This window comes from Notamacropus eugenii, chromosome 2, assembly GCF_028372415.1.
Source record: "Notamacropus eugenii isolate mMacEug1 chromosome 2, mMacEug1.pri_v2, whole genome shotgun sequence".
In the NCBI taxonomy this organism is placed as follows: domain Eukaryota; kingdom Metazoa; phylum Chordata; class Mammalia; order Diprotodontia; family Macropodidae; genus Notamacropus; species Notamacropus eugenii.
In genome coordinates, this window is record NC_092873.1 from 530,417,425 (window position 1) to 530,442,960 (window position 25,536).

The 25,536-nt window shown below is 39.4% G+C and overlaps 1 protein-coding gene across 4 annotated transcripts in view; it reads left to right on the forward strand.

Moving 5' to 3' along the window:
• Positions 1-25,536, forward strand: part of LRRC7 (leucine rich repeat containing 7) — a 582,114-nt gene that overhangs the window by 136,851 nt on the left and 419,727 nt on the right. For 3 of the 4 annotated variants that reach the window (XM_072649824.1, XM_072649823.1, XM_072649821.1), the window contains exon 2: positions 13,422-13,522. In XM_072649824.1, coding sequence (XP_072505925.1) covers positions 13,423-13,522 — 100 coding nt within the window. In that variant the 5' untranslated portion in view covers position 13,422. Of the gene's footprint in view, positions 1-13,421; positions 13,523-25,536 lie in introns of those variants that run through there. The other variant, XM_072649822.1, reaches the window with a different exon arrangement.

The window sequence follows — 25,536 nt, forward strand, 5'->3', positions numbered from 1 at the left end:
TGGCCTTTGCGATGCTACCTCCCCTCTACCTCCCAGAATTCCTAATTGCCTTGAAGGCTCAGCTAATGAGCCATCTCTTATATGAAGACATTTGCATTCCCCACTAAGATGCAGAATCCCCCTCCCCAAAAATGTTATTCTGTGTCAATTTTGTATGTACCTATACACGTTGTCTCCCCTGACCAGATCCCTAGCTTCTTGAAAAGGCTATTTTGCATATTTGTCCCTAGAACAGTGCCTGTCATGTACTAGGTCCCTTATTAGTCCTTGTTGATTTATACTTTCAAAAATATGGACAGATAAGATATGATAAATGAATATAAACAGAGATAAAGCTAAGGTTGTAATAAGAATGAATATGTACTACAGGTCCAAGAGACAGGAGGAAATAGATGAATGACTTAAGAAACAGATCTATTGGGGGTTTTTGTTCTTCATTCTCAAAGATGACAAAAGGCATCATAAGGGTAATGTCTTGGCTTGCTCATGAATTGGATTTAAGTGAAGCAGAGCCATACAAAGTCATCAGCTTCACTTTCCGCTTCAGAGTCACTGAAGCAAGATAAAAGTCAAGAATCCTGGTGATGACCTAAGATGCAGTGGATGACCTTACTCTTTCTAAATGGAGGTTGTTTCCAGGTCTCAGTTAGTCAGAGGCAATGCCCATTCAATGACAAAAGGCTAAATAAGCATTAAGATAAAAGATGACCTAATTTATCATCATGAAAAACATCAACTTAGGTGAGAAAGGCTCTCAAAACTTCTGACTAGAACAGCAAAAAATGACTATTTAAACTAATTATAAGCTATCATAATCTAAACAATGAGCCACAGGGACTTGGACTGGAGGCTCTCATTGCCCATTTCATAAAAACAAGAGAGATTTTAATTTAAAGGATAGACAAGTAGCTTCATTGAACTACACAATGAGCTTTTTAAAGCCTGTTTTTTCAGAGCTATATTTTGAGAAATCATGAATAGAACTGCACAGGACAAAAAGGAAATCATCCCATCTTTTTTGAAAAAAAATCTAGCCTCCAAGTACCAAAATATCTCAAAAAATATAAAAAACCAAAAATTATATTTCTAGGGACAGAACACCTGTTTGTAAGAATGTGGCATCCCAAGTGAAGAGAGAGACCACAGATGGTAAGGGGAGAAGAGAAAAAAGGAGAAAAAGGAAGAGAAAGAGGAGGAGAGAAGAAGAAACAGATCAACTTGTATGAAATAGTAATGAAATACACAAAACAAAGAGAACATTGTGTACAGTAACAGTAATAATGTTCAAAGAACAACTGTGAATGACCAAGCTATTCTGAGTATTATAAAGACTCAAAAAACTGCAAAGGACCTATGAAGAAAAATGCTGTCCACCCACAGAGAAAGATCTGATAAGCAGAAGTATGCATAGTATGGTTTTACATATATATATATGTATGTATATATACACATCTATGTGTGTCTGTGTGTATGAAATGTGGCTGTCTCTAGTGTGCAGGGGGTAATAAATGAGTAAGATTGTTCATAACTTAAAATAAACTTAATTTAATTTTAAAAAAAGAAACAGATCATATGCCTGATATCATTATATAGTAGTAATGGGCAAGTACAATTATTCAGAAGTCAGAAACAGTCTCTTCTCTTGCCCCCTCCTCCCTCCCCTCTCCTTTCCTCTTCTCTTCTCTCTCCCTCTCTCTCTATCTCTCCCCTTAAGAAAATCAAAAGAGTTAATAATGACTTAATTTGCTTTAATGATATTCTCATTATCCACATAAGGCAGAGAAACAAATAAGGAGAAAAATGGAATCCTATTCTGCTATTATTTTCACCAAAAAGGAGAGCTTGTATGGTGGTGCGAAAATAGTGGAGATTTTCCAGGCAAGCAATTATTGCTATCTTTTAAAATTGATACCAGGTTAAAGAAAAGCAAGGAATATGCTGACATTTACCATCCATTTTGTGAGAGAAAATTCCAGAGTTGAAATAAAGAATAGGTAACACACTATTTTATAATTCTATAAGGAAGGAAGCCAAGGAGAGATGAGAGACTCTCATGGATAAAATTGAAAAGACACAAAAAGAAACCATTTCAGTGAAGAAGAAAAAGCAAGAAATGTGTGAAGGAATGTGACTGAGCAGAAAATATACCAAGCATCTTAGATTAAAACATGATAAAAGCAAGAGATAGTAATAGAGTATAAATACAGAAGAATGACGGAGAGGTCTGGGCTAAGAACTCATTGTTTGACAAAAACTGCTAGGAAAACTGGATAACAGGGTGGAGGAAACTGGGCATAGACCAATGCCTGACACCATATACAAAAATAAAGTCCAAATGGTTACATGATCTAGGTATAAAGATTGATATCATAAACAAATTAGGGAAGCAAGGAATAGTGTATTTGTCAGATTTATGGAGAATGGAGAAATTTTTGACCAAACAAGGGATAGAGAACATTATGAAGTGCAAAATGGATATTTTTGATTACATTAAATTGAAAAGTTTTTGCACAAACAAACTCATTGCAACCAAAGTTAGGAGGGAAGCAGAAAACTGGAAGATATTTTTTTGCAACTAGTGTATGTGATAAAGGCCTCATTTCTAAAATATAGAGAGAACTGAGTCAAATGTACAAGAATATGTCATTCCCTAATTGACAAATGGTCAGAGGATATGAACAGGCAGTTTTCAGGGGAAGAAATTAAAACTATCTATAGTCATACGAAAAAAATACTCTAAATCACTATTGATTAGAGATGCAAATCAAAGCAGTTCTGAGGTACCATAACAGATTGGCTAACATGGCAAAACAGGAAGATGATAAATGTTAGAGAAGATAGAGAGTTGGAACACTAATTCATTGTTGGTGGATCTGTGAGTTGATCCAACCATTCTGGAGAGCAATTTGGAACTATGACCAAAGGGCTACAAAAATGTGCATACCCTTTGACTCAGCAATATCGCTTCTAGGACTGTATCCCAAAGAGATCACAAAAATGGGAAAGGGTTCCATGTGTCCAAAAATATTTATAACAACTCTCTTTGAGATGGACAAGAACTGGAAATCAAGGGGATGCCCATCAATTGCAGAATGGCTGAACAAGTTGTGGTATATGAATGTAATGGAATACTATTGTGCAATAACAAATTATCAACAGGAAGACATCAGAGAGGCCTGGAAGGACTTATACGAACTGATGCTGAGTGAAAGGAGCAAAAGCAGGAGCACTTTGTATATAGTAACAACCACAGTTTGTGAGAAATTTTTCTGGTAGACTTAGCCCTTCACAGCAATACAAGGACCTAAAAAAATCCCAATGGACTCCAGGCAAAATGCTTTCCACATCCAGAGAAAGAACTATGGAATTGGATTGCAGAATGAAGCAGACTATTTTCTCTTGTGTTTTGTTTTGGTTTGATTTTTCTCATGGTTTCTCCCATTCATTTTAATTCTTCTATGCAACAAGACTAAGGTGAAAAACCATTTAGTAAGAATGGATGTGTTGAACCCATATAAGATTGCACGCCATCTCAGGGAAGGAAGGAGAGAAGGAGGTGGAGAAAACCCAAGATTTATGGAAGTGATTGTAGAAAACTGAAAACAAATAAATTCATTTTTTTAAAAAAAGAATAACAGAGATTATTGCATAAATATATGCTATTTTATTTTATCTCCAAAAGAACCCTGAAAAGTATTATAATGCCCAAAAGTATCATTGACCTCATTCTACCAGTGAGGAAACTAAGACCTCAGAGAGATAAAGTAACTTGTCCAGTGTCAGAAAGCTCTGAGTAGAGTGTAGGATTCAGATCCAGGTCTCTCCTGACTTCTAGTCCAACATGCTTTCCAAGAGACTATCCTGTCTCTAGACATGTCTTCCTCTGAGATAGCAGGAAAGGAGTGTTGGTTGGGTGAAAAGATAGAGGAAGAGTATAGGGGTAGAAAAGAAGAGACTTCCATGTCAGATGTCCTTAATTTTCCTAGTTGTCTTCAGGTAATGAAGGAATCAGGAGATGTTGGGACACTGAAAATGGTGGAATAGATTTAAAACAACTACTGTGATGAATAGACAGGGAGTTAATTAGAACAAAAGGATTGCCAAGCAGTCTTGAGGGTCCAGATGAGGCATCAGTTTATAGCCAATCCAAATGGCCACATTCCTTAAATGTTTTCCAGTAATGCTTGGAAGCCCAGAACAGAGTAAAAACAGGAAGGGTATTTTACCTTGAATTCCATATTGTGTATATAAACACAACCTTGGAAAATAAGTCAGCATTGGCTTCTAGGGGATGAGCAAGGGCATAACTGAAATGACTGGCCTTACTAGAGCAAGTTGGAGAGATTAGCTGATAGAAGCCAGAAAATGTTGATGGACTGAAAGAAGAGGGAGGGATGAAGGGATTGGCAGTGCTGAAGTCACAGAATCTGAGAGCTGGAACAGTGATTCTGAATCTGTCAGTCATTTGGCACCCTGAGGCAATGTTCTATTGGCCTCCCCTTGTTATATTTCCAGTATTGGTGAGGAAAGCCCTCTGCATACTTCTAACAAAATGTGTGCTCCCTTTCTTTAGTTATTTAATGATAGCTTGACTTCACTTGCTTCACTTTTAGTTAGCTACTTTAGACTCTAATAGAACATAATCTCTTTCAGGGCAGGTACTATTTTAAAAAACTGTTCTTCCATTCTTAATTTGTTGGAGTGTAAATTGTAAATAGTAAGAACTACATAATGCAGTGAATAAAGGACTTGGCCTGGAGTCAGAAAGATCTGAGTTCAAATCTGGCCTCAGACACTTACTAGCTGTGAGACCCTGAGCAAGTCATTTAACCCCCTATTTACTCAGTTTCTCATCTCAAAAATGGGTACACATTGGAGAAGGAAATGGCAAACCACTCCAGTATCTTTGCCAAGAAAACCCCATGGACAATGTCCATGGAGTCACGTAGTGTTAGACACAACTGAACAGCAAAAGTACTTGATTAATTCTTGTAATATTAAACAGCATTTGAGGATGAGTCCCTTTACAAGCCTTCATTGTAGAGACTTATCATTGCCAAGTTCTCTACATTTTTGCCTTATGGGCCGAACAGTTCATTTGTTCATGAGTCATCTCACCTTTTACTGATTCTGACTAGAGCGATCTTGCTGTCTGTATTGATCCCTGGCAGTCAAACATCTACATTCTGTTAGTGTTTAAAATCTCTAGAACATTTTCTTTTGTCTTTGATGGTGTGGATAGGGCATTAGACTTAGAGTTAGAAGAATTTCAGTTCAAATCCTGTTTCAGGCAATGGCTAGTTTTGTGACCCTAGTCAAGGATCCAGGGCCCCAAGGTGCATGGCTTAGTTTTCTATCCTTCAAAATGATAGGACTGTATTTATTGGTCTCTAAGGACCTCCCCATCTCTAAATCAGTAATTATTTGCTATGCTTAATCTCTGTGCTAGATTTCTTCACATTGACCCATTAACAATCGTGAGCATAATGACAGTTTTCTTATCCACTAGCTTCCGTGGCAAGAGGTGAAGAGGTAAAGAGCTCAACGAACAATATGGCAAAATCAGCCAAGGCAAAATAGCATATACTTCAATACTTGGAAATGTCATTATGATCCTGGACACAGAGATAATAAACAAACAATACACTGGAAAATGTGCTGCAGGTTCATAAAATTGAAGATGTCAATGCCTTCCAATGCCTAGAAACTACAGAAATAAATAACAAATACCTTTTTCAATAAGAGAGTTGGAAGGAGCTGAATCACTCAGATTATTACTATTTCTTAGAGTATTTTAACCAATACAAAACAGTCATCACAATGAAGAAGTCAAAAGATCCCAGAGACTGCCTCAGGCAGCAAGTTCTAGAATACTTTGTTAAACAACTATGACAACCAAGGGCTAGTGATGTGGGGGGAAGGGGGGGTTCCAACTCAATAAAAAACAGGGCTATTAAATCATAGGTGAGGAAAGGCTAAATATTGACTAAGAAAACCACATAATAACATTATGTTCTCTTGTCTTTTTGTACTTTGTAAATATTTCTCAATTATGTTTTCATCTGGTTGGGGCCCCTGGGGAACAGCCTCATGTTTCGCACCTCCGATTTGCAGTGTACAAGGTCATTTGTAAAATATTAGCATATATGCTATGTCACCTCAGAGAGCATCAGAAAATGAAATTGGAATCAAACCATAAATACTGTAGAATGAGACCCAGTTAAGGTAGCAACTACTATGAACTTGGTGTGACCACCCTTATTCAAAATGGATTCCTTCCTTGATAAAAGGGAAATTTCCACTGATTGGAATAACTAAGCACTTAATACAGTGCCTGGCACGTAGTAGGTACTTCACAAATGTTAATTGATTGACTGACTGAAGTATAGGAAGTATGGTATAGCTACCAAAGCTCAAGAAAACAGAAATGAGCATTCTTGGCTGAAAGAAGGAACATGACTGGACATGTGACCTGACAAGATAGGAAATAATGGGTGGAGTATCAAGACACTGAGATCTTGATTTGTATCTTGACCTTGCTGTTTTCCCTCCTAGTTGGGATGAGAGCAGGACCAATTTGCCATTTCTACTACCTTCTCTATCTACTGACAAGGAAAGCAAAAACTTGTCCATTAGTCAGATATTTTTATGTCCTGTCTTCTCTGCTAAATGCAGGAATGATCAGAGACATAGTCATTACCTACCTACCCTGTGGATGTACAGGAGACAGCCCATAAGGTAGAAAATTAAGTGACTAGCAATCTTCTTCTCATGTTTTCTCTTTATCAGAAGGAATAGCAAAGTCCATTTGACTTAATGTCGTGAAAGGTTCACCCAGACCTTAGAAAGATAACCATTTCCTTCTTGAATTCAGAAGTAATTATATCTAAGTTCCATATTTGGAGGATTGTTGTTAAGGATTCATTATCATTGCATTTATCATTTCAATATGCTTGTAGATTTTTTCTTAGGAATTTCCCAATAATTTGTCTCTCTCACCCATATCCCAACCTCCTCCTCCTCCTTCTTCTCCTTCTTCTCCTTCTTCTCCTTCTTCTCCTTCTCCTCCTCCTTCTTCTCCTTCTTCTCCTTCTTCTCCTTCTTCTCCTTCTCCTTCTTCTTCTCCTTCTTCTCCTTCTTCTCCTTCTTCTCCTTCTTCTCCTTCTTCTTCTTCTGCTTCTTCTTCTTCTCCTTCTTCTTCTTCTTCCTCTTCTTCCTCTTCTTCCTCTTCTTCCTCTTCTTCTCCTTCTTCTCCTTCTCCTTCTTCTCCTTCTTCTTCTTCCTCTTCTTCCTATTCTTCCTCTTCTTCCTCTTCTTCTTCTACTTCTTCTTCTTCTTCTCCTTCTTCTCTTTCTCCTTCTCCTTCTCCTTCCTCTTCTTCCTCTTCTTCCTCTTCTTCCTCTTCTTCTTCTTCTTCTTCCTCTTCTTCTTCTTCTTCTCTCTCCTTTAAATTCCATTTTATATATTGGTGGTCAGTTTTCTATGCATTCTACTGCCCAAGTGCTATAAGACTCTGAGAGGACTGACTCTCCAGAGATTTGGGTTATAGCAGGCACAGTAACAGATGAAACTGTATGTAGCAAAGCCATGATTCAAAAGCTTTTTTTTCTGAATCTCAGTCCAGTGATCTACTTATGTTGCCTTCCACACTGATATTGTTGTAAACCAATGATTACCAGCTTGGCACATACATGGGGAGAAACTGCTAAGTTTATGCGCAAGACTTGAAAGAGTCAAGAGAACACTGAGAAGAACAACACGCTAGTACTGTTTTGTGATGGAGTTATTTGAAATAAAATGCTAATGTAAAATGATCATGTATTGCATATCCAATAAGTACAGCAAGTCTCTGCTACATTGCCAAACAAATGTTCTGATGAGTAGAACTGACAAATGTACATATCATACATGGTTGGCCAATGTTCAAAGAAATGGAATAGAACAAAATTCAAAAATTACAACTACAGTTTATATAGTTTACTCTTTCCTTGATGACTGAGAAAGCACTTGAGGACTGCATAAAAAAAAGCATGGTCATAAGTTGAACATGTTATTCTACTAGCAAAAAATATATAATAGTGAGTTTCTTGTAAGAATTTTAGTGAGATTAAATATCTGTCTTAACTAAGTATATTTTGATATTTCCAAGGATTCATGATGTTATCTGACCTCCCTCTCCTGATGGAGATCTTATATCACCCCATCATCCCTTGTCACTCTGTGTGATTCCTGTCTACGTCCTTCTGCAGACACTCTGTAATGCATCTGCTCAATGCACTGGAATCCTTTGACTAGGTCCTTTAATTGTTCTAGTTCCTAGAGCTCCACTCAGCCTGTGCCTCTGTGAATTACTCTCATTCCCTACATAAAGGACTTGCCTCCTCTTCCAATCACAGGCATCTTTGCTAATCGCTTTTGTGTCAGTTTCCATGTATAAGACTTCGGTGACATTATGCCACAGTTTCTTTACACACCTGCCATGCAGATTCCTATGACCCTTAGGTCATATACAATTTTAATAATCATATTCTATGATTTATAGTCATGTAACAGATAGACAGAATATTAGTATTAAAGAGATGAAATTTTATAAGCCCATTGTGCAAGTAGCTTGGGATTGCAGTGCAACATGGCAGCCAACAACGAAATGCAAATTTGGCATGCATTAAGAGAACCCTACATTCCAGGGAAGGGAGAAGATAGTCCCACTACCCTCAGCCCTTGTCAGACAACATCTGGACTTCTGTGTTCAGTTCTGGCCACCAAGTTTTAGGAAAAGCATTGATCAGGTGGAGAATGCCCAAAAGAGTCCAGTGCCTGGTGCGTAGTAAGTGCTACATAAATGTGTGTATTATTATTTTTATCCATGATGGTGAAGGGCAAAGTTATGTTCTACGATTAATATGTGGTTGAGAGGCAGCTAGGCAACTCAGTGGATAGAAGAAGGGACCTGGAGTCAGAAGGACTTGAGTTTAAACTCAACCTCAGACACCTATTAACTGTGTGACCTTAGACAAGTGACCTTGTGACCTGTCTGCCTCAGTTTCCTCTTCTGTTAAATGAGATAAAGAATAGAACCTCCCTCCCAGGATCATTGTGAGGACTCAATGAGATATTTGTTAAGTGCTTTGTAAACTTTCAAGCTTCACATAAATACAAGCTATCTATAGCTATTGAAGGAGCTTGTGATGTTTAACCTGAAAAAGAGAAGATTTACAAGGAATACGAGCCCTGTCTTTAATATTGGAAAACCCATCGCATGGAAGAGAGGTTGACTGGGACTCTTTAGTCCTGAGAAGCAGAACTGCATGTAACAAGGAGGAAATAAACCTCTTCCATTGATGGGAGCTGTCTCAGAGTGGAAGTTTGCCCTCTGAGTTAGTGGGTTACCTCACACTGGGTGGTCTTCAGTCAGTTTACACAACCACATCTCAGTACTACACTCCAACCCAAGGGCACCAACTGACTCTGTGTGTGGAAAGAGCTAAGGATCTGGAATCAGAAGAAGGCTCCACTCCCAGCTCTACTGTTATGTGGAGCAGGAGGTGCAGGGATGGAGGTGGGATGGGGATATGACCTTGGGTGTACATAACCTCAGTGGCTTCATTCTACTGGGTAGGTAGTCCTACTTTGGGCAGGTATTCAAAGTGAAAGTAGTGATGGTCATCTTGTGAGGGATCCCAGAAGGCAACCTTTGAATCTACAAGTGTCTATTACAGCAGGCCTGGCATTGTACACTCTAACAGGAGAGATAGCTTACACACATAAGGGGAGACACAAAACTCATATGAAGCAGATAAAAGATAACCTTGGAGGCAAAGGGAAGGCAATAGGATCAATGGGGAAGGGAGTGGTGAGTAACCTGAAGGATCTCAGCAGAAGGTACACTTGAGAAAGGAGGGAGGGAAATAGAGAGGTAGAAAAAAAGAGGGAGAGAAAGAACAAAAAATGTTACAAAATAATGGAAAGGAAAAAGACAAGGAGACAAAAGGGAAAATAAATAAAGAGACAAAGAAGAAAACAAGGCAAAACAGAGACAGAAATAGTTTGCAAAGAGAAAGGAGTTAGAGATTCACCCACTAGGAAGGAAAACAAAACACGACGTGACATTTTTGGTCACATAGTCCTGTTAGAGGTGAATTAATTACTTTGGGGGATACAAGGGCTTAATGTAATCTACTAATTAGTACAACCTGAAGCAATAGCTTTCACAATGATAATTTGATAGTCCCAAAGAGTTAGTCACCCTTCAAATCTGCCTGCTTGCTCCCAGCACATACTGTGCGTAATTGGAGAATCTGACTTAAGTATTATCTACACCAGCCCGTGTAGCAGAGAAAATAGACAGACAATTTGCAATGGTGTTCAGGCTGCTTGTCATTCCTGTATCTTCTTCCCTTGGGTTTGTAAGAGCAGGCCCACAGGCTCACTGTGAATCAGCCTATTCAAGAGAGGATTGTGTCTTCTCCCTGATGGTTTGTTGGTGGCTTAATACATTTGTCACTGTACGTGAAGTACAGAAGACCTGAATTCAAATCCTGCCTGACATTTCCTGTGATAGCTAATCATGGTAGGTAGCATTTATATATCAATTTAAGGTTTCCAAAGTGTTTTACAAATATCTCACTTGATTCCCACAAAATTCCCTGGGAGTAGGTGCAGTTGTTATCACCATTTTAGAAATGAGGAAACTGGGGCTGAGAGAAGTTAGGTGACTTGCCCAAGTTAGGAAGTATCTAAGGTCAGGTTGGAGATCAGGTCTTTTCTGACTCTAGGTCCAGCTTGCTATCTTGTTTCACCTGGCTGCATCAATACGGACTATATGAGTATAAGAAAGTCACCCAAGCTCTTGGTTATATCTTAGTTTCCTTCCTCCATAAAATGAGGGGTTTGAACTAAATGGCCTTTAAGGGACTGCCTAGCTCAAGGTCAATGATCAGATGATCTTTCCCTCTCACTACCCTTCACTGCCAACATTTCCTCTCTTCTCCTCAATATGCTCACCACTGTGGTCAGTACACCAATAAATACCTACTAAGTGCTTACAAAGTGCCCAGCAGACACTGTGCTAAGCACTGAAGATACAAAAGAAATCCAAAGATAGTCCCTGCACTCAAGGTGTTTGCAGTCTAAGGGGGGAGACAGATATGGACAGATACTCTACCTACAGTATAAATAGGAAGAAAAGAGGGAAGGTTAGAATTGAGAGAGCTTGAGAAAGTCTTCCTGTAGAAGATGAGATTTTATTTGAAAGAAAGACAGAATGTCCAGGAACAGTGAGGTGGTGGTCTCATTTCCTTTCTTTCTGACTCTTGAAAAGAAGAAAGGAAGGTAGGAAGGAAGGAAGGAAGGAAGGAAGGAAGGAAGGAAGGAAGGAAGGAAGGAAGGAAGGAAGGAGGGAGAGAGGAAGGAAAGGAGAAAGGGAGAGAAGGAGGGACTGGCTTTGACTATTTTTTATACTAACACCAGTTAAATGCATTTTAGGAATATAAAGTCTAAGTTATATTAAAAGTATAAAACCCTAAACACATAATGCATATAGCTAAATGACATTGAACTAAAATATATTCCTTGCATCATAATTGATTCCTGCCTAGTGGCACTGGATTTTCACTAGAAAGCAAGAATTCTGGAGGAAGATGAGGTCAGTTCTCCCCCAGCCACTTTGACAAGAAGTAAGTAACCTTGTATAATTGAATTCCAGAATTGAGGGGAATCTCAGGGGTTATCTAGTCCAACTAGCATACAATCCATTGCCCTATTTTCAATGTGCTGTGATTTGGATATATGGCCTTTGTTTGGAGACCTCCTGAGAGAGGGAATGTATTGCCTGTCCAGGAAGCTCATTCCACTGTAGGACAACTCTTAATTATTGCCATGTTCTTTTTCTGAGGTTGAGCCTAAATCTCTCCCTCTACACCTTCCACACATCGCTCGCGGTTCTGCCCTCTGAGATTCAACAGAAGCAAGCTTAATCCATGTTCCAACAAATCAACAAATATTTTTTAAACACATTAATACATATCAGGAACTGTACTAGGCTCTTGGGGTTCAAATACAATGAATGAAACATTTCCTACAATGAGGGAGTTTATAGTGTAACAGAGTAGAAAACATGTGCATATTTAAGTACGTATTCCAAATGAAATTTTAAGAACATGAAGGTGTGGACCATCATCCCCCATAGATCTCTCCTCTAGACATTAAACCTCCCAAGTGACTTCAGCCTATCTTATGGCGAAGTCTCATTGCTTCACCTCCACCCCAGTTGCTCTCCTGTGGATACTCTCTCACGTCTCCATGTCAAAAGACATTTTGCCCAGAACTGAACACAGTTCTCTGACTTGGAGGAAGGCCGAGACAATGGGACTTCCCTAGTCCTGGGTACTCTGCCTTTCCTCATGCCAACTTTGGTTTAAGCAGATTCTTTGGCTATGCTGCTGCCTCCTATTGGCCTGATAGCCCACTGAAATATCCTTGTTTTCTTTATGGTCTGACCATGCTCCTCCCATTCTCTACTTGACTAGTTGATTTTTTGACTCCAAGTCAAGCCAAGCATTCATTAAGCGCTTACTATGGACTAGGGCCTCTGCTAAACATGGAGAATACAAAGAAAGGCCAAAAAAAACCAGTCCCTGCCATCATGAGCTCACATTCCTATATGGGACTCCATGTTTATAGTTCTTATATTTAAAACTGCTGAGGGAGGATGGTCCTAACATGGTAGGTGGACCTTTTATAGATGTTTTCTAAGAGGGCATGCACAAGAGTTACACAGTGAGTTGTGTAGATAGGTCATTTGCTAAATGAAACTACAAATCTACGTAAGTATCAAAGAGAAGGCGCCATCTTCCTTGTTTTTAGTCATTGCCCTAAGTTAGGTGTGAGGAACCTGCCACCTCAAGTTCATGTGTGACCTTCTAGTTCCTCAGGGGTGGCCTTTTCACTGAGTCCAAGCTTTATACAACAAATACTTTTATTAAGGGGATTTGTTCTGTAAAGTTTGGATTCCATCGAAGGGTCACACTTGAGGGCCTAAAAGGTCACACATGGCCTTGAGGCTGCAGGTTCCTCACCCCTGTCCTAGTCTGCTGAGCTCTCTCTTGGCTTCTGTCATCCAATGTATAATCTCTGCCACCTGGCCTTATGCCCTTTGAAACCCTGAAATACAAGCTGCATATACAAGAGTAGTCCTCCTTCCCCTCTTTACTCAATAAAAGACAACAAAAATAGTGTTCATGACTGATTGGTTGGGGGCATTCCTTTACTCCCTATTGGGTGACTTAAATTTTGATAAATTCTAAGTTGCTTTATATTTTCAATGTCTGAATGATTGAGATAATGTGAATTCTTTTCTCCAAAGTTATAATCACTCCAGGAGATGGTAGTAATAAAAATGGATTTTTTTTTTTTGCTTTTAGAATGGAGAGCCTACGGAGGCACAGGAATCCCCCCCAGTTTCTGAGAAGTCCTGGCATTCAGGAAGTGCGTGCTCCACTGAGGAAGAGACCCGAAGAGGAGTGTAAGTGTGCTGAATCAACTTTAGAGTTTAATTACTTAGAAATCTGAGTAATTGCTGCTTAACTGCTGTACCAAACCTGCAACCTCTAAGTGGATCATTATAATGTATTAACATACATCATTTCAAGAAATGTCGTTTAGATGAATGGATAGAGAGTGGTAGGGAGACTAGGATGATAATTACAAACCAGTAAGCAAGCGAGAGTGAAACTTGACAATTTTATTTCCATTGATGTTTTTTTCATTAAAATCCTATAATCCCATACGAGCTTTCATTATGATCTAGCCTTGCTATCAAACATGGATACAGGTACCACATGCTGTCCCACTGATATTGGGAGGCAGAGTAAGATGGGATAATGGGGAGGAATCTGGTCAGAGTATTGGGGACATCTGGGCTTAAGTCCTTCCTCTTCCACAGCCTGATTTTGTCAGCTTGGGCAGGTCAGTGCCGCAGCTGATCCTCAAATCATGAAACAGCCTCAGGACTGCCTTTGTGGGTGCCAGCTCCTCACTGGGACTCCCCTACATCCGTGACAATTCCAGATATTCATATTTACATCTACGCCTATAGCTAGCTTTAGCAAAAGTTATATTTCCTTATCTTTGTGGTGCTATTCCTAGCATTGTAGACAGATAGACAGAGAGATAGATAGACAGAGAGACAGAGAGATAGATAGACAGATAGATAGATAGATAGATAGATAGATAGATAGATAGATAGATAGATAGATAGATGATAGATAGATGGATGCATAGATAGATGGATAGATAGATAGATAGATAGATAGATAGATAGATAGATAGATAGATGGATAGATAGGTAGATAGATAGATAGACAGATGATAGATAGACAGATAGATGATAGATAGATAGATAGATAGATAGATAGATAGATAGATAGATAGACAGATAGACAGAGAGATAGATAGATAGATAGATAGATAGATAGGTAGGTAGGTAGATAGATAGAGAGATAGATAGGTAGATAGGTAAATAGAGAGAGAGAGAGATAGGTAGGTAGGTAGATGATAGATAGACAGATAGATGATAGATGGATGGATAGATAGATGGATAGATAGATAGATGGATAGATAGATGGATAGATAGATAGGTAGATAGATAGATAGATAGATAGATAGATAGATAGATAGATAGATAGAGAGATAGATAGATAGGTAGGTAGGTAGGTAGGTAGGTAGGTAGGTAGGTAGGTAGATAGAGAGATAGATAGATAGGTAGATAGAGAGATAGATAGATAGGTAGGTAGGTAGATGATAGATAGACAGATAGATGATAGATAGATAGATGATAAATAGATAGATAGATAGATAGATAGATAGATAGATAGATAGATAGATAGATAGATAGATAGACAGATAGATAGATAGATGGGTAGATAGATAGATAGATAGATAGATAGATAGATGATAGATAGATAGATAGATAGATAGATAGATAGATAGATAGATAGATAGATAGATGATAGATAGGTAGGTAGAGAGAGATAGAAAGATAGAGAGAGAGAGAGAGAGAGAGAGATAAAAGTAGATTTAGACATAGATATTATCCACACACATCTATGTAATATATAATCGATCTTTTAATCCTTTATGCGATCATCCTATTTAGGGCAAGAAGGGATTCTTTAGATCATATCATCCAATCCCCTCATTTCATAGATGAAACAGAATCCCAGCTAGGAGAAATCAGTCAATCAACAAGCATTTATGAAGCACCTACTGTGTTCCCAGTCCTATCCTAAGTACTGGAGGTCTCCCAGATAGCAAAGAATGGAGTCCCGATGAGCCCAGTTCTTCCAAATCTAGCTCTTTCTACCATGCAATGCTGCCTCCACTGAGGGGCTGCCATCCCTGCGCCTACAGCAGCATTTGAAACTTTTCCCTTTACCCTCCTAAATATCCCCTGAAAGAATAAGAGAAATGAAAGTTTGCCATTGTCTCTTCTTTCTGTTGTGGGATTTTTTCACTGGAAATGAGGGCTCCATGGAAGGAAATGTGTCTGGATGCCAAGCTCACATTCACCAGTTGAGTTGGGCTCAACAAGAACTAAAACTGAGGGCCTTGCCCCAAACCATACTGTACCTATTTTGCATATCCTCTACACACAGGTACCGTCTCCTCCAGTAGAACATAAATTCCTTGGGGGCAGCGACTGTTTCACTTTAATCTTTGTGTCTTCAGTGCCTATTACTGTGCCTGGCACATACTCGGTACTTAATGAATGTATATGGCTGAGAAATGTCAGTAAGACACAGGTCCTTCCTTAATGAGACATCATAATTATAAAAAGAATTATAATAAAAAATGAAATTTGAAGTATGTTAATTACCTTGTCTTGGCTATGTCAGCCAATCAGAAAACATTTATCAAGTGCCTACTAGTTAAAAATTAAAATAATAATGAACTCTATATTTGTATAGTACCCTGAACTTCAAATACCTTATCTCATTTGCACTTTATAAACACCTTATGGGACAGGTCCTACTGCATTACTATCTCCATTTTGTAGATGAGTAACCTGAGGCTCCAAGTGGCTATGTGACACCTATGTAGATGTCTGGGTATCTTGGGAAGCTCTTTACCTTTCTGTTTCTGTTTGGAAATGCCAGGCTAACTTGACTTCTTGATAGAAATAAGACTAAACATTGTTCAAAGCTAGCAGATGCACATAATGGTTGACTTTTGTAATCAAAGTGTGGGCACAAAGAAATCTGGAATCCTGACTATAGGAAGGCTTTCGATTTTTATTAGGATGTGGCTGGTGCCATAGGTTGACTTCAATATATTGTCTGTTGTCCATTCATATTTTATAGGCATTTCACATTTGTTAGAGTCATCTTATCTTGGGTAAAAACAAACTGCATTAAAGTTGTCTCATCATGCCCAAAGAGTACCCTCTGTACAAAGTAGAATAGACGGTATTTTCATTCAACAACACTGTAACACTATATATGCTGTGTTGTGTCTCTTTTCTAATGTCCTATTCACAACCAGCAGCATGATGGACAATACAGCTCTTTGGCCCAAACTTGTCAGGGTCGTGGGTGTCATCAGGAGCAAGCTCTCACCGATTCAGGCTGTCTATGTAGACACAAGATTGTTGTCACAGACTCAGAGGGGAAATCCCCCCTTGAGAAATCATGGTTGCTTAGCCATTTGTCTGGGGCTCAGGGGCTAATTACACATCATGGTTTCACACAGAGGGCAGGCTTGCTTGTGTTTTGTAAACTGCTGACTTTACTTAATAGGAAAAAAAAACATTTCTCAGTCCACGGTGAATGCAATTCTGTGTTTTGGAATGTGTGCAGTTTAAAGCTCAGAGATTTGCTGAGTGAGGTTGCCTGTGAATTTTTTTGATGTGAATATTTGTCATGTTCTGTGAGCTCAGTCAGACTGAGACTGACACAATTAATGTCCTCAGGCCTCTTGTACTGGGCGAGTCCCACCCCTACCATTGTCCCCACACTACAGAATTTATTCAAAAGATTTTTCCATTCTAACAATCTAATTTTAAAGCATATACTAAGCACCTTCAGTTTGCAAGGTACTTTTTTTTGGAGGAAGTGGGGCTAAGTGACTTGCCCAGGGCTGCACTGCTAGTAGCAAAGTGCTTCTTAAGGAAAAGGTTCATTGATTTGTCCAAGATCACACGAATAGTAAATGTCAGAGGTGGAGTTTGTATTCAAGACTTCTGTCTCCAGACACAAAGTTCTTCCACCAGGCTGCAGTGTCTCCCTCAGAACACATCATATCTTGGGCCTTCATATCCTCACGTGCTCCCCAATATATAGCCCAAAATGTTTCCAGTTGTGCTTAGCTTCAAGTACGTCACCATGAACCATAGCTTTGAGTAATGGTGGGGAATATTCTTGGGGTACAAGTAACTTTTGGCAATTTCCATCTCTTCCAATATAATACGCAGCCGAAGGCCATACATTGCCTTATTACTTCATTTTACTTCATCCGTAGAATGGGGGTTAGTAACATCCATAGTAAACATTTCACAAAAGTGCGAGGAGGACCAGATGACCAGATGTGTGGAGAAGGCCTCATTAAACCTGTAGGCTCTGAATGAGTGACATCAGCCATTATGATCAAACCTCGCTTTCGTTTTCATCTCTGTATGTTAGGGCCTCTGCTGAGGGCCCAGAGCAGCCTCCTGTCTACAGCCTCAACCACCAAAGCATCAATTTAAACTGTAATTAAAAATGAGAAGAAGAGAGTTTCATCATGAAGCTACTGGATTTGTAATTATTTAATTTAGCTCAGTCTTATGAGATACTTGTGTTTACTTGGCTTATTACATTCAGCAGAAGCTCTAACTTTGGGTCTGTTTTCCTTTGTAAGTCAGTCACTTTGGATCAGGATGTCCTGACAATTGGATTGCTGACATTAGAGTTGCCTGGGTCACCTAGGGACTTGCCCAGGATCTTACAACCTCTATTGCTGGGGAGGTGGCAACTCTCCAAAACTATAACTTGCAGATTACAAGGTGCCAATTTGCATTGGTGTTGGTAGAGAGAGCTGCCTCAGTGAGAATTCCTTACATCAATGGAACCTGGTCTAGTCTCATTCCATCCCATAGCTTACTTATGATTGTGCCATGAAAATATAAAGGCTGTAATTATTTATTCAGCTTCAGATATGTTAGTAACTACAGCTAGGAGTCTTCCTGAATTTATGTACCTATTTTAAATAGAAAAAGCAAATAGACATCAAATAAGAGAGGGATATATTTCTTTCTCTGGAGGCATTGTTGCATGGTAGGTAGCAGGCTAGACCTGAATTTCAGAAGGCCTAGGTTGATTCTTCCAGCTCATGCGTGGTAGCTGCGGGACCCTAAGTGCATCACATAACTTTCTGAACCTCAGTTTCATCATCTTTAAAATGGGGGTGCTTCATGGAGCTATTATGAGACTCAGATGACATAATGTATAATCTGTAACTCTGAAGTCCCACATTAACATGTATATTTTTATTTAATCAATTTCCAAAGTTCCAGCATAAATTTTAGTTTGAATCTTAAAAATTAGGCCTGTCTCTTGGCTTAGTTTAATTCAAATCAGCCTTTTCCTAGAGGAAGATCTCTCTAGGGCATCTTCCTGGAGGTTTAATTCATTCCTTTTATCTTCAAACTCTACCTTTACCTCTTTGATCTACTTTGGGTGTAGTACTGAATGTTAAACTGTCTTGTTGATCTGAACTTCTATGTAGAACATTATTCATCTCTTAAATTTATTTTTATTAAGTATGGAAATTGTTTTGTGAGGTATTACATCTTCCTTTGAATTCTCAAATGCTGTTTTACTGATTTTAAGTGCAGAAAATGAGAATACTGATCAATCATCTTGGCAAAAACCTTGTTGTTGAGGAATGCATGAGGACCAAGAATGGATTTTCTATAAGCATCAAAACCAATGATTTATTTTATTAACTTTCTTGATAAAAGCATATTTGAATATTGATGAGAAATAAAATGAGTGTTTGATCATCCTTTTACTCTTTCAGCAACCATGATGCACACAACTAGATGAAAATTGCATTAAAAAAGAAACTCACAGCATCATAAACTGTGAGTTAGAAGGGACCCTGAAGCCTACCTAGCTTCACCTGTCCCTGAATGAGAATGGTATTTACAACAATCTAGCCTTTGCTTGGAAATCTCCAGAGCAGGAGAGCCCATCACAACTCCAAGGCAACTTGTTCCACTTAAGGATTAATATGTTAGGCAATGTTTCCTTGCCATAAGCTTCCATCTACATCTTTGCAACTTCTGTGAACTGTTCTTAGCTCCTCACCCTGGGGCCAAGCCAAAAAACCTGAATTCTTTCTACAAATATTTGAAAAAAGCTAACATGTTCCATTCTAAGTCTTTTTTCTCCAGGCTAAATAGTCCTAGATTCATCAACTGCCCATATAACATGACCTTAAGATCTTTCATCATTCTTGGTCACCTTCTCTTGACCCTCCTGTTTATCAATGGTCTCCCTCAAATGTGGTGCTGAGAACCAAATATGCTAGCCTAGGTATATTCTCATTAAGGTACAATGCAATGGGACCTCCCCAATCCTAGACAACTTACCTTCTTTGGCACAGCCTCTCTTGGAGGTCCATGTCCTCAATGAACCTCAGCGTCTTCCTTCTGATATTGTCTTAATTTTTCTTTGTATCTAACTTGTTTGTACCTAGTTATTTACATTCCATCTCCACCATTGGGTTGTGAAGTCTTTGAGGACAGGGTTTCTTTTTCTGCTTCTCTTCCTATCTCCCATGCTTAGCACAGTGCCAGGCACTTAGCAGGAGCTTAATCAGCTTGACACTGTTAACACGTATGGACTTTGTCACGGTCATCATCATTAACCCCAACTTCCATTTGGTAAGACGGCATGACATGAACACGACATTTTCCCTGACTTGATTTTGTTCGTGTTAAGTTCCCCAAAGTATCATTTAAGTCCACAGCTCCATAAATTTCAATCTGAATAGAGCCTTGAAGGTCATTAAGGACAATTGCCTCATTTTACAAATGAGAAAACTGAAGCAGTGAAAGGTTAATGGTCACATGGCTAGCAAGTGCCTAAATTGGCATTTGGACCCAGATCCTTGTGACTCTTGGCCAGGATCCTAGACACTAAACCTCTCAGGGTCCCCCAAATTAAAACCTGTATGGTCATGAAATTCTAGGCTATCCATATAGATACATTTGACTACCATCAAATACAAAAGTGTGACATGTTCATTCTGAATGGTGGTGAAACCCAACATGTTTGCTGCATACCATGGTGGCTAGTAAGGCGCAAGTTAGTATTTGGCCAGTGCTTGTTAAGTGACCAGGGACAAGTCACTCAACCTTTCGGATTGCAAATTTCTCAGCTATAAAATCGGGGTAGCAGTAGCTGTGGTCAGCTCATAACTTTCTTCTGTTTCAAGTGATCTATGTAAACCACTTTGCAAACCTTAAAGTTCTAGGTAAATGTCACCTTATGATGTCACCATTAATGTGTATATATGTTAGGATGTGTTGTATCACTGAGGGAGGCACACCTTCAACCAGTTGGAGACAAACTATGAACTAACCCTTTTAAAGAACTTCCTCAAGTACTAAAGAACTTACTTACCAAGAGGTCACAGGTACATGGGGCTCTGGAATCCCATTCCTTCTGACTCAGAAATTACCTTCTATTTGTTATATCACACTTTCTATTACTACTACTACTACCACCACCACCACTGCCAGTACCAGCACCACCACTACCACTATAACTATTACTACTAGTATTTCTAAATATTACTACTATCACTAGGTTTATTCCTCTGTCAAACAAATTATATGAAATCTAGCTTAGAATTACTGCGCAAAAAAATTCAATGGAAACTAGATTTCCTTGAAATTTATCTCTATATAAATGCACATTTGTATGATGCAGCAACACTGGCCTTCTTGCTAGTTCTTTCACATGACACTCCATCTCCTAAATCCATAGGATTTTTGCAAATACCCGGACTGCTTCCCTTCTCCACTTCTGTATCTTAGTTTCCTTTCCCAAATCAGCTTCGATCATTTCTTTTAAATTACCTCTCCCTCTGCCACTGCTAGTGCTTCCCCTCTAAAATTATCTCCATTAGAACTGTGTACATCTTGTATATAATAGCTATTTGAACTTTGTTTCCTCCATGAGAACTGGAGATCCTTGGGGGCAGTGACCATGATTTTCATATTCTTTGTATCACCAGAACTTAAGGCAGTGTCTCGTACATAATAGGTGCTTAATAAGTGTATTTTGTTGTTTAAAAAATGTACATTTGTAAAGACATATTCCTTTTTTTTTCCTACTAGCAGTAACAGTTTCTTATGGCATTCTAATAAAGTTAACACTTCAGGGGCTCAGAAGCTCACTAGGAGAAGATTTTCCAGAGAGCTGAAGCGCACCTTTTCAAATCACAATTTAATGTGTGTGTGTGTGTGTGTGTGTGTATATAATATATATATGTATGTATATAATGTATTTTGCACTCCCCCGACTTCTTAAACTGGAAACCAGATAGAATCTAAACCTTCCTTGATGACCAAAGGAAATCATTGTAGACGTCTATCATTATTTTACTGTGACTAAGAAGGAAAGGGGCCCTGGAAAACAGAAGGCTCAGAGGAGAGGTGGCTGAGATGTAGGATTCCCCTTCCTCCCCGCTCCTCCCAATGCCCCGCACCTAACATCACTTAGAGGTTTAATCATTCTTTTTGTGAATGAAGGAATGAGGAACCCTGGAAGACAAATGCCATCTGTTTTCATGCCTGCCTAGGGCTGGCCTACAATTTTTACTGTTGCAATCAAAGTCAGCCTGCCGAATAGCCCCTTGATAGGCTTTGTGCCTCTGGTGTCTCCCCTGTGACCTTAGTCATTCCTTCCTTCTTGGGGTCCCCAGGTCCCCATCTGCCAAAGGCCTGGATAAGGTGGCTCTGAGGCCTCTGCCAGCTCTACCTTTATGATCCTATGATCTCTTGCTAATCCATCCTCCCTACTGCTTCTGATTCATCCCCCTAAAGCCCCTTCACAGGAAGAGAGAATTTAGAGCAGGGAGGAAAGTGAGGAATCGTCTGATACAAACTTCTCATCTCACAGAAGAGGAAATAAAGGCACAAAGGGTGAAAACAGGAGTTTAGAAGCCTTTGCGTTCATCACTGACCCTTGGGTAGCCTGGCCAAGGCCTTCTCTGACCAACATTGGTTGACTACACTCATAATGGAAGGAAATATGAAATTTCCATTAGAGGTTAGTGAAAATAAAGCTAATTTTCCATTTCAAGTTCAAGGATTCCTGGTAGGGAGGGAGTGTAAATTCAGAACCCCTGTGGAAAGGATTTCTACCTGTTTCTGCAGGCAGGAAGAAGCCAAACTGACGTTCAAGTCAAGCTTTTAACAACAAATCCTGAGTCCCTTCTGTGTGTCTCACCATCTCCACCTTCATTCATGATTCATTCCCTTATTCAGAAGTTCTCAACAGGTAATGATGAGACATGGGATACTGATAAGAACTCTCCCACTTCCCTCCTTCCCTCCTTCCCTCCCTCCTTCCTTCCTTCCCTCCCTCCTTCCCTCTCTCCTTCCCTCCTTCCCTCTCTCCTTCCCTCCTTCCCTCTCTCCTTCCCCCCTTCCTTCCTTCCTTCCTTCCATCCCTCCTTCTTCCCTTCCAGTGGTCCTCTTCTTCCCTTACCTGTCTCCTTTATGCCTCCTCCACACTGCACTGGACAATTCCCTTTTTGGAGCCAAGGTTAATACTGTATAATTTTTCCTATTATATTTAGTCTTTCTAGATGAATTAGGCGGCAATCTCATTATTATCCTGTTATTAACAACTAATTAGAGCTTGAGCTCCTTACCTTTGGTCTGAGGCCTTTCACAGCTATGACTCTGCCGGTCTTTTCACCATCTCCCACTTCTCCTCTTCTTGAAATCTCTAATCAAATCACATGGCCGTTCATTGTCCCTCAGACCTGCCCTCCTCTGTTCTATGCTCCATCTTTCCTTCTTCTTTACATGTGCCTGAATTCAATCCATTTTTACATTTCCCACGTTTTCCATGAAGGTTGTCCATCCTTCCCCGCTCACAGTGATTGTTCCTTTGTATAAATTATTGTAGCACTTACATCCAAATAATTTACCATTACTGGGTTTTTGTCTTTCTTTCTATCCCCCACACTTAGTATAGTAACTGGCATGGGTAAATAATATAAATGCTTATTGATTGACTGACTGATCATCATAAGCTAATACATCAGGCTCTATGACTTGGATTTTACATTATGGAAACCCTCTTCATTGTTGCCTATAACAACCCGCTTCTTACTTGGTAAATAGTCTTCGAGAGGGTCCCTAAAGGTCAAATGTATTTATGAACTCGAACAGGATTTGAACTCAGGGCTTTCTGAGTCCATGTCCTTCGTTCTATCTATCTATCTATTTATTCTATCTCCTATATTGGAAGTTACTTTTGTATATGTTTTTCACTTCAATTATATGGTCATTCATATCAAAAGACCATCTAAGAGAGCCTTATTGTATATGTCTTTGTGTTCAGTAAGTCCTCATTAGATGTGGATTGATTTTTAAAAAATAGATACAGATTCACTGTATCCAGTCACTCTGTAAAAGGAATCTCCATTTGTCAATGCAATTCAGAAGCTGTTTTATAATTTATAATCTTAGAAATGTGCTCAGGGCACTGAGAGCTTCCCTGGCTTTACCGCGGTCACAGAGGCTTAAACGCAGGCCCCCATGGTCCTGAGCTCTCTCGTCACAAGTCCACTCTTCTTCCTGCAAAGGAGAAATGTTGATTACAGATTCTTGAGATTCTGGGATATACTCTCTAGTAGAAGCAAAGAGAGTTTCAATTCAACTCCACAATAATTAGGTAGCTCCTGCATCTGGCACTGGCTCAGCACTAGGAACAAAAAATGGCTCAGTTCCTACTTTGAAACAGTTTACTTTCTTTGGTTGAGACAGCATACATGTATAAGCATATGAATAAATACATGCATGTAACAGGCAGGTGCTGGACTAGGGGCTTGGGGTTTCTTCCTCCACTAAGGAGTCTCAGCTCACTCACATATGAGTGGGGTAACGTCCATTCAGTGAACAGGCCTCTTTAAGGAGTGAGTCCAGGGATGTCCCCTTTCATTAGAAATAAAGAAATAAAATTAAACTGGGAGGGGAAGACCTTCAGGGTTGCTCTTCCAAAGAGAAACAGTATGATGTGCATGTTGTTTATAAGCAAGTAGAGTAGTTTGTGGAAAATGAAGTTAACTGGAAAGTTCTGGGCCCTTCCTGGAGGAGCTTTGGGAGCAGTTCGTGGCTCCTATAGTAAGTGGACCTTGAGCATAGTCTTGAAATAGCTGGGGATTTCCATGGCATAGAAGTGAAGAGAGGTCATGTTTCCTAGAGTTCCTAGAACGAGACATGACCTGCGAGATCTCTGTACAAAAAGACCCTGAAGCATTTGGAGCTTTATAAAAGGAGGAAGAAATTCAAGGTTAGATTATATGGGGGGGAAGCATAAAGGGAATCAACTTTACAATAATTAGGGGGGATTTAAATTCGAAACCTTCAATCAACAAGCACTTACTAAGCCATTAAGTACATTCCAAACATTAGGGAAACAAAGACAAAACATGAAACAAGCTTTGCTCAAAGAAATAGTAATCTATCAGGTGAGAAAGCAGGACATACACACAGCATGTGCAAACTTGCAAAAGAAATATAAGTAGGATAAATACCAAAGAATGCAAGGCAGTTAGGGAAGAAGGATCCCACTAGCACTTGGTGGGATCAGGAAAAGCATCAAATAGAACATGAAGGTTGAGCTAAGTGTTAAATTCTTGGAAGAAGGATGAAAGAGGGAGTGCATTCCAATATGTCAGTGGCCAGTGCAAAGCTTAGGGGCAGGAGATAGTTTGACTGGACCATAGACTGTGGAAATACATAATAAGGTTGGTGGAAACCAACATCACATCAAACTGTCAAGTTGTTGTATGGTCATAGTTCAGTTATGTCTGACTCTTCATGTCCCCATCTGAGGTTTTCTTAGCAAAGATGTGGAATGGTTTGCTATTTACTTCTCTTGCTCATTTTACAGATGAGAAAACTGAGACAAAAAGAGTTAAGTGACTTGCCCAGGGTCACACAGCTGGTAAGTGCCCATGGCCAGACTTGAACTCAGGAAGATCCTCCTGATTCCAGGTCTGGCACTTTATTTCTTGTGCCACCCAGCTATATTAAAATAGAACAGGCTGTTTTATGATGTAATAAATGGTCTTTGTTAAAAGTAGACAACCACTTGATGAGCATGAGAGAAAATTCCTGTACGCACCTGAAGTTGATGAATCCTAAAATCATAGCTATTAATTCAATTCAACAAATTGTGATGACGATTGACTTTGAGCAAGTGTCATCTTGCTTCTAGATATCTAAAAATAAAGAATCCCTGCTCTCTAAGA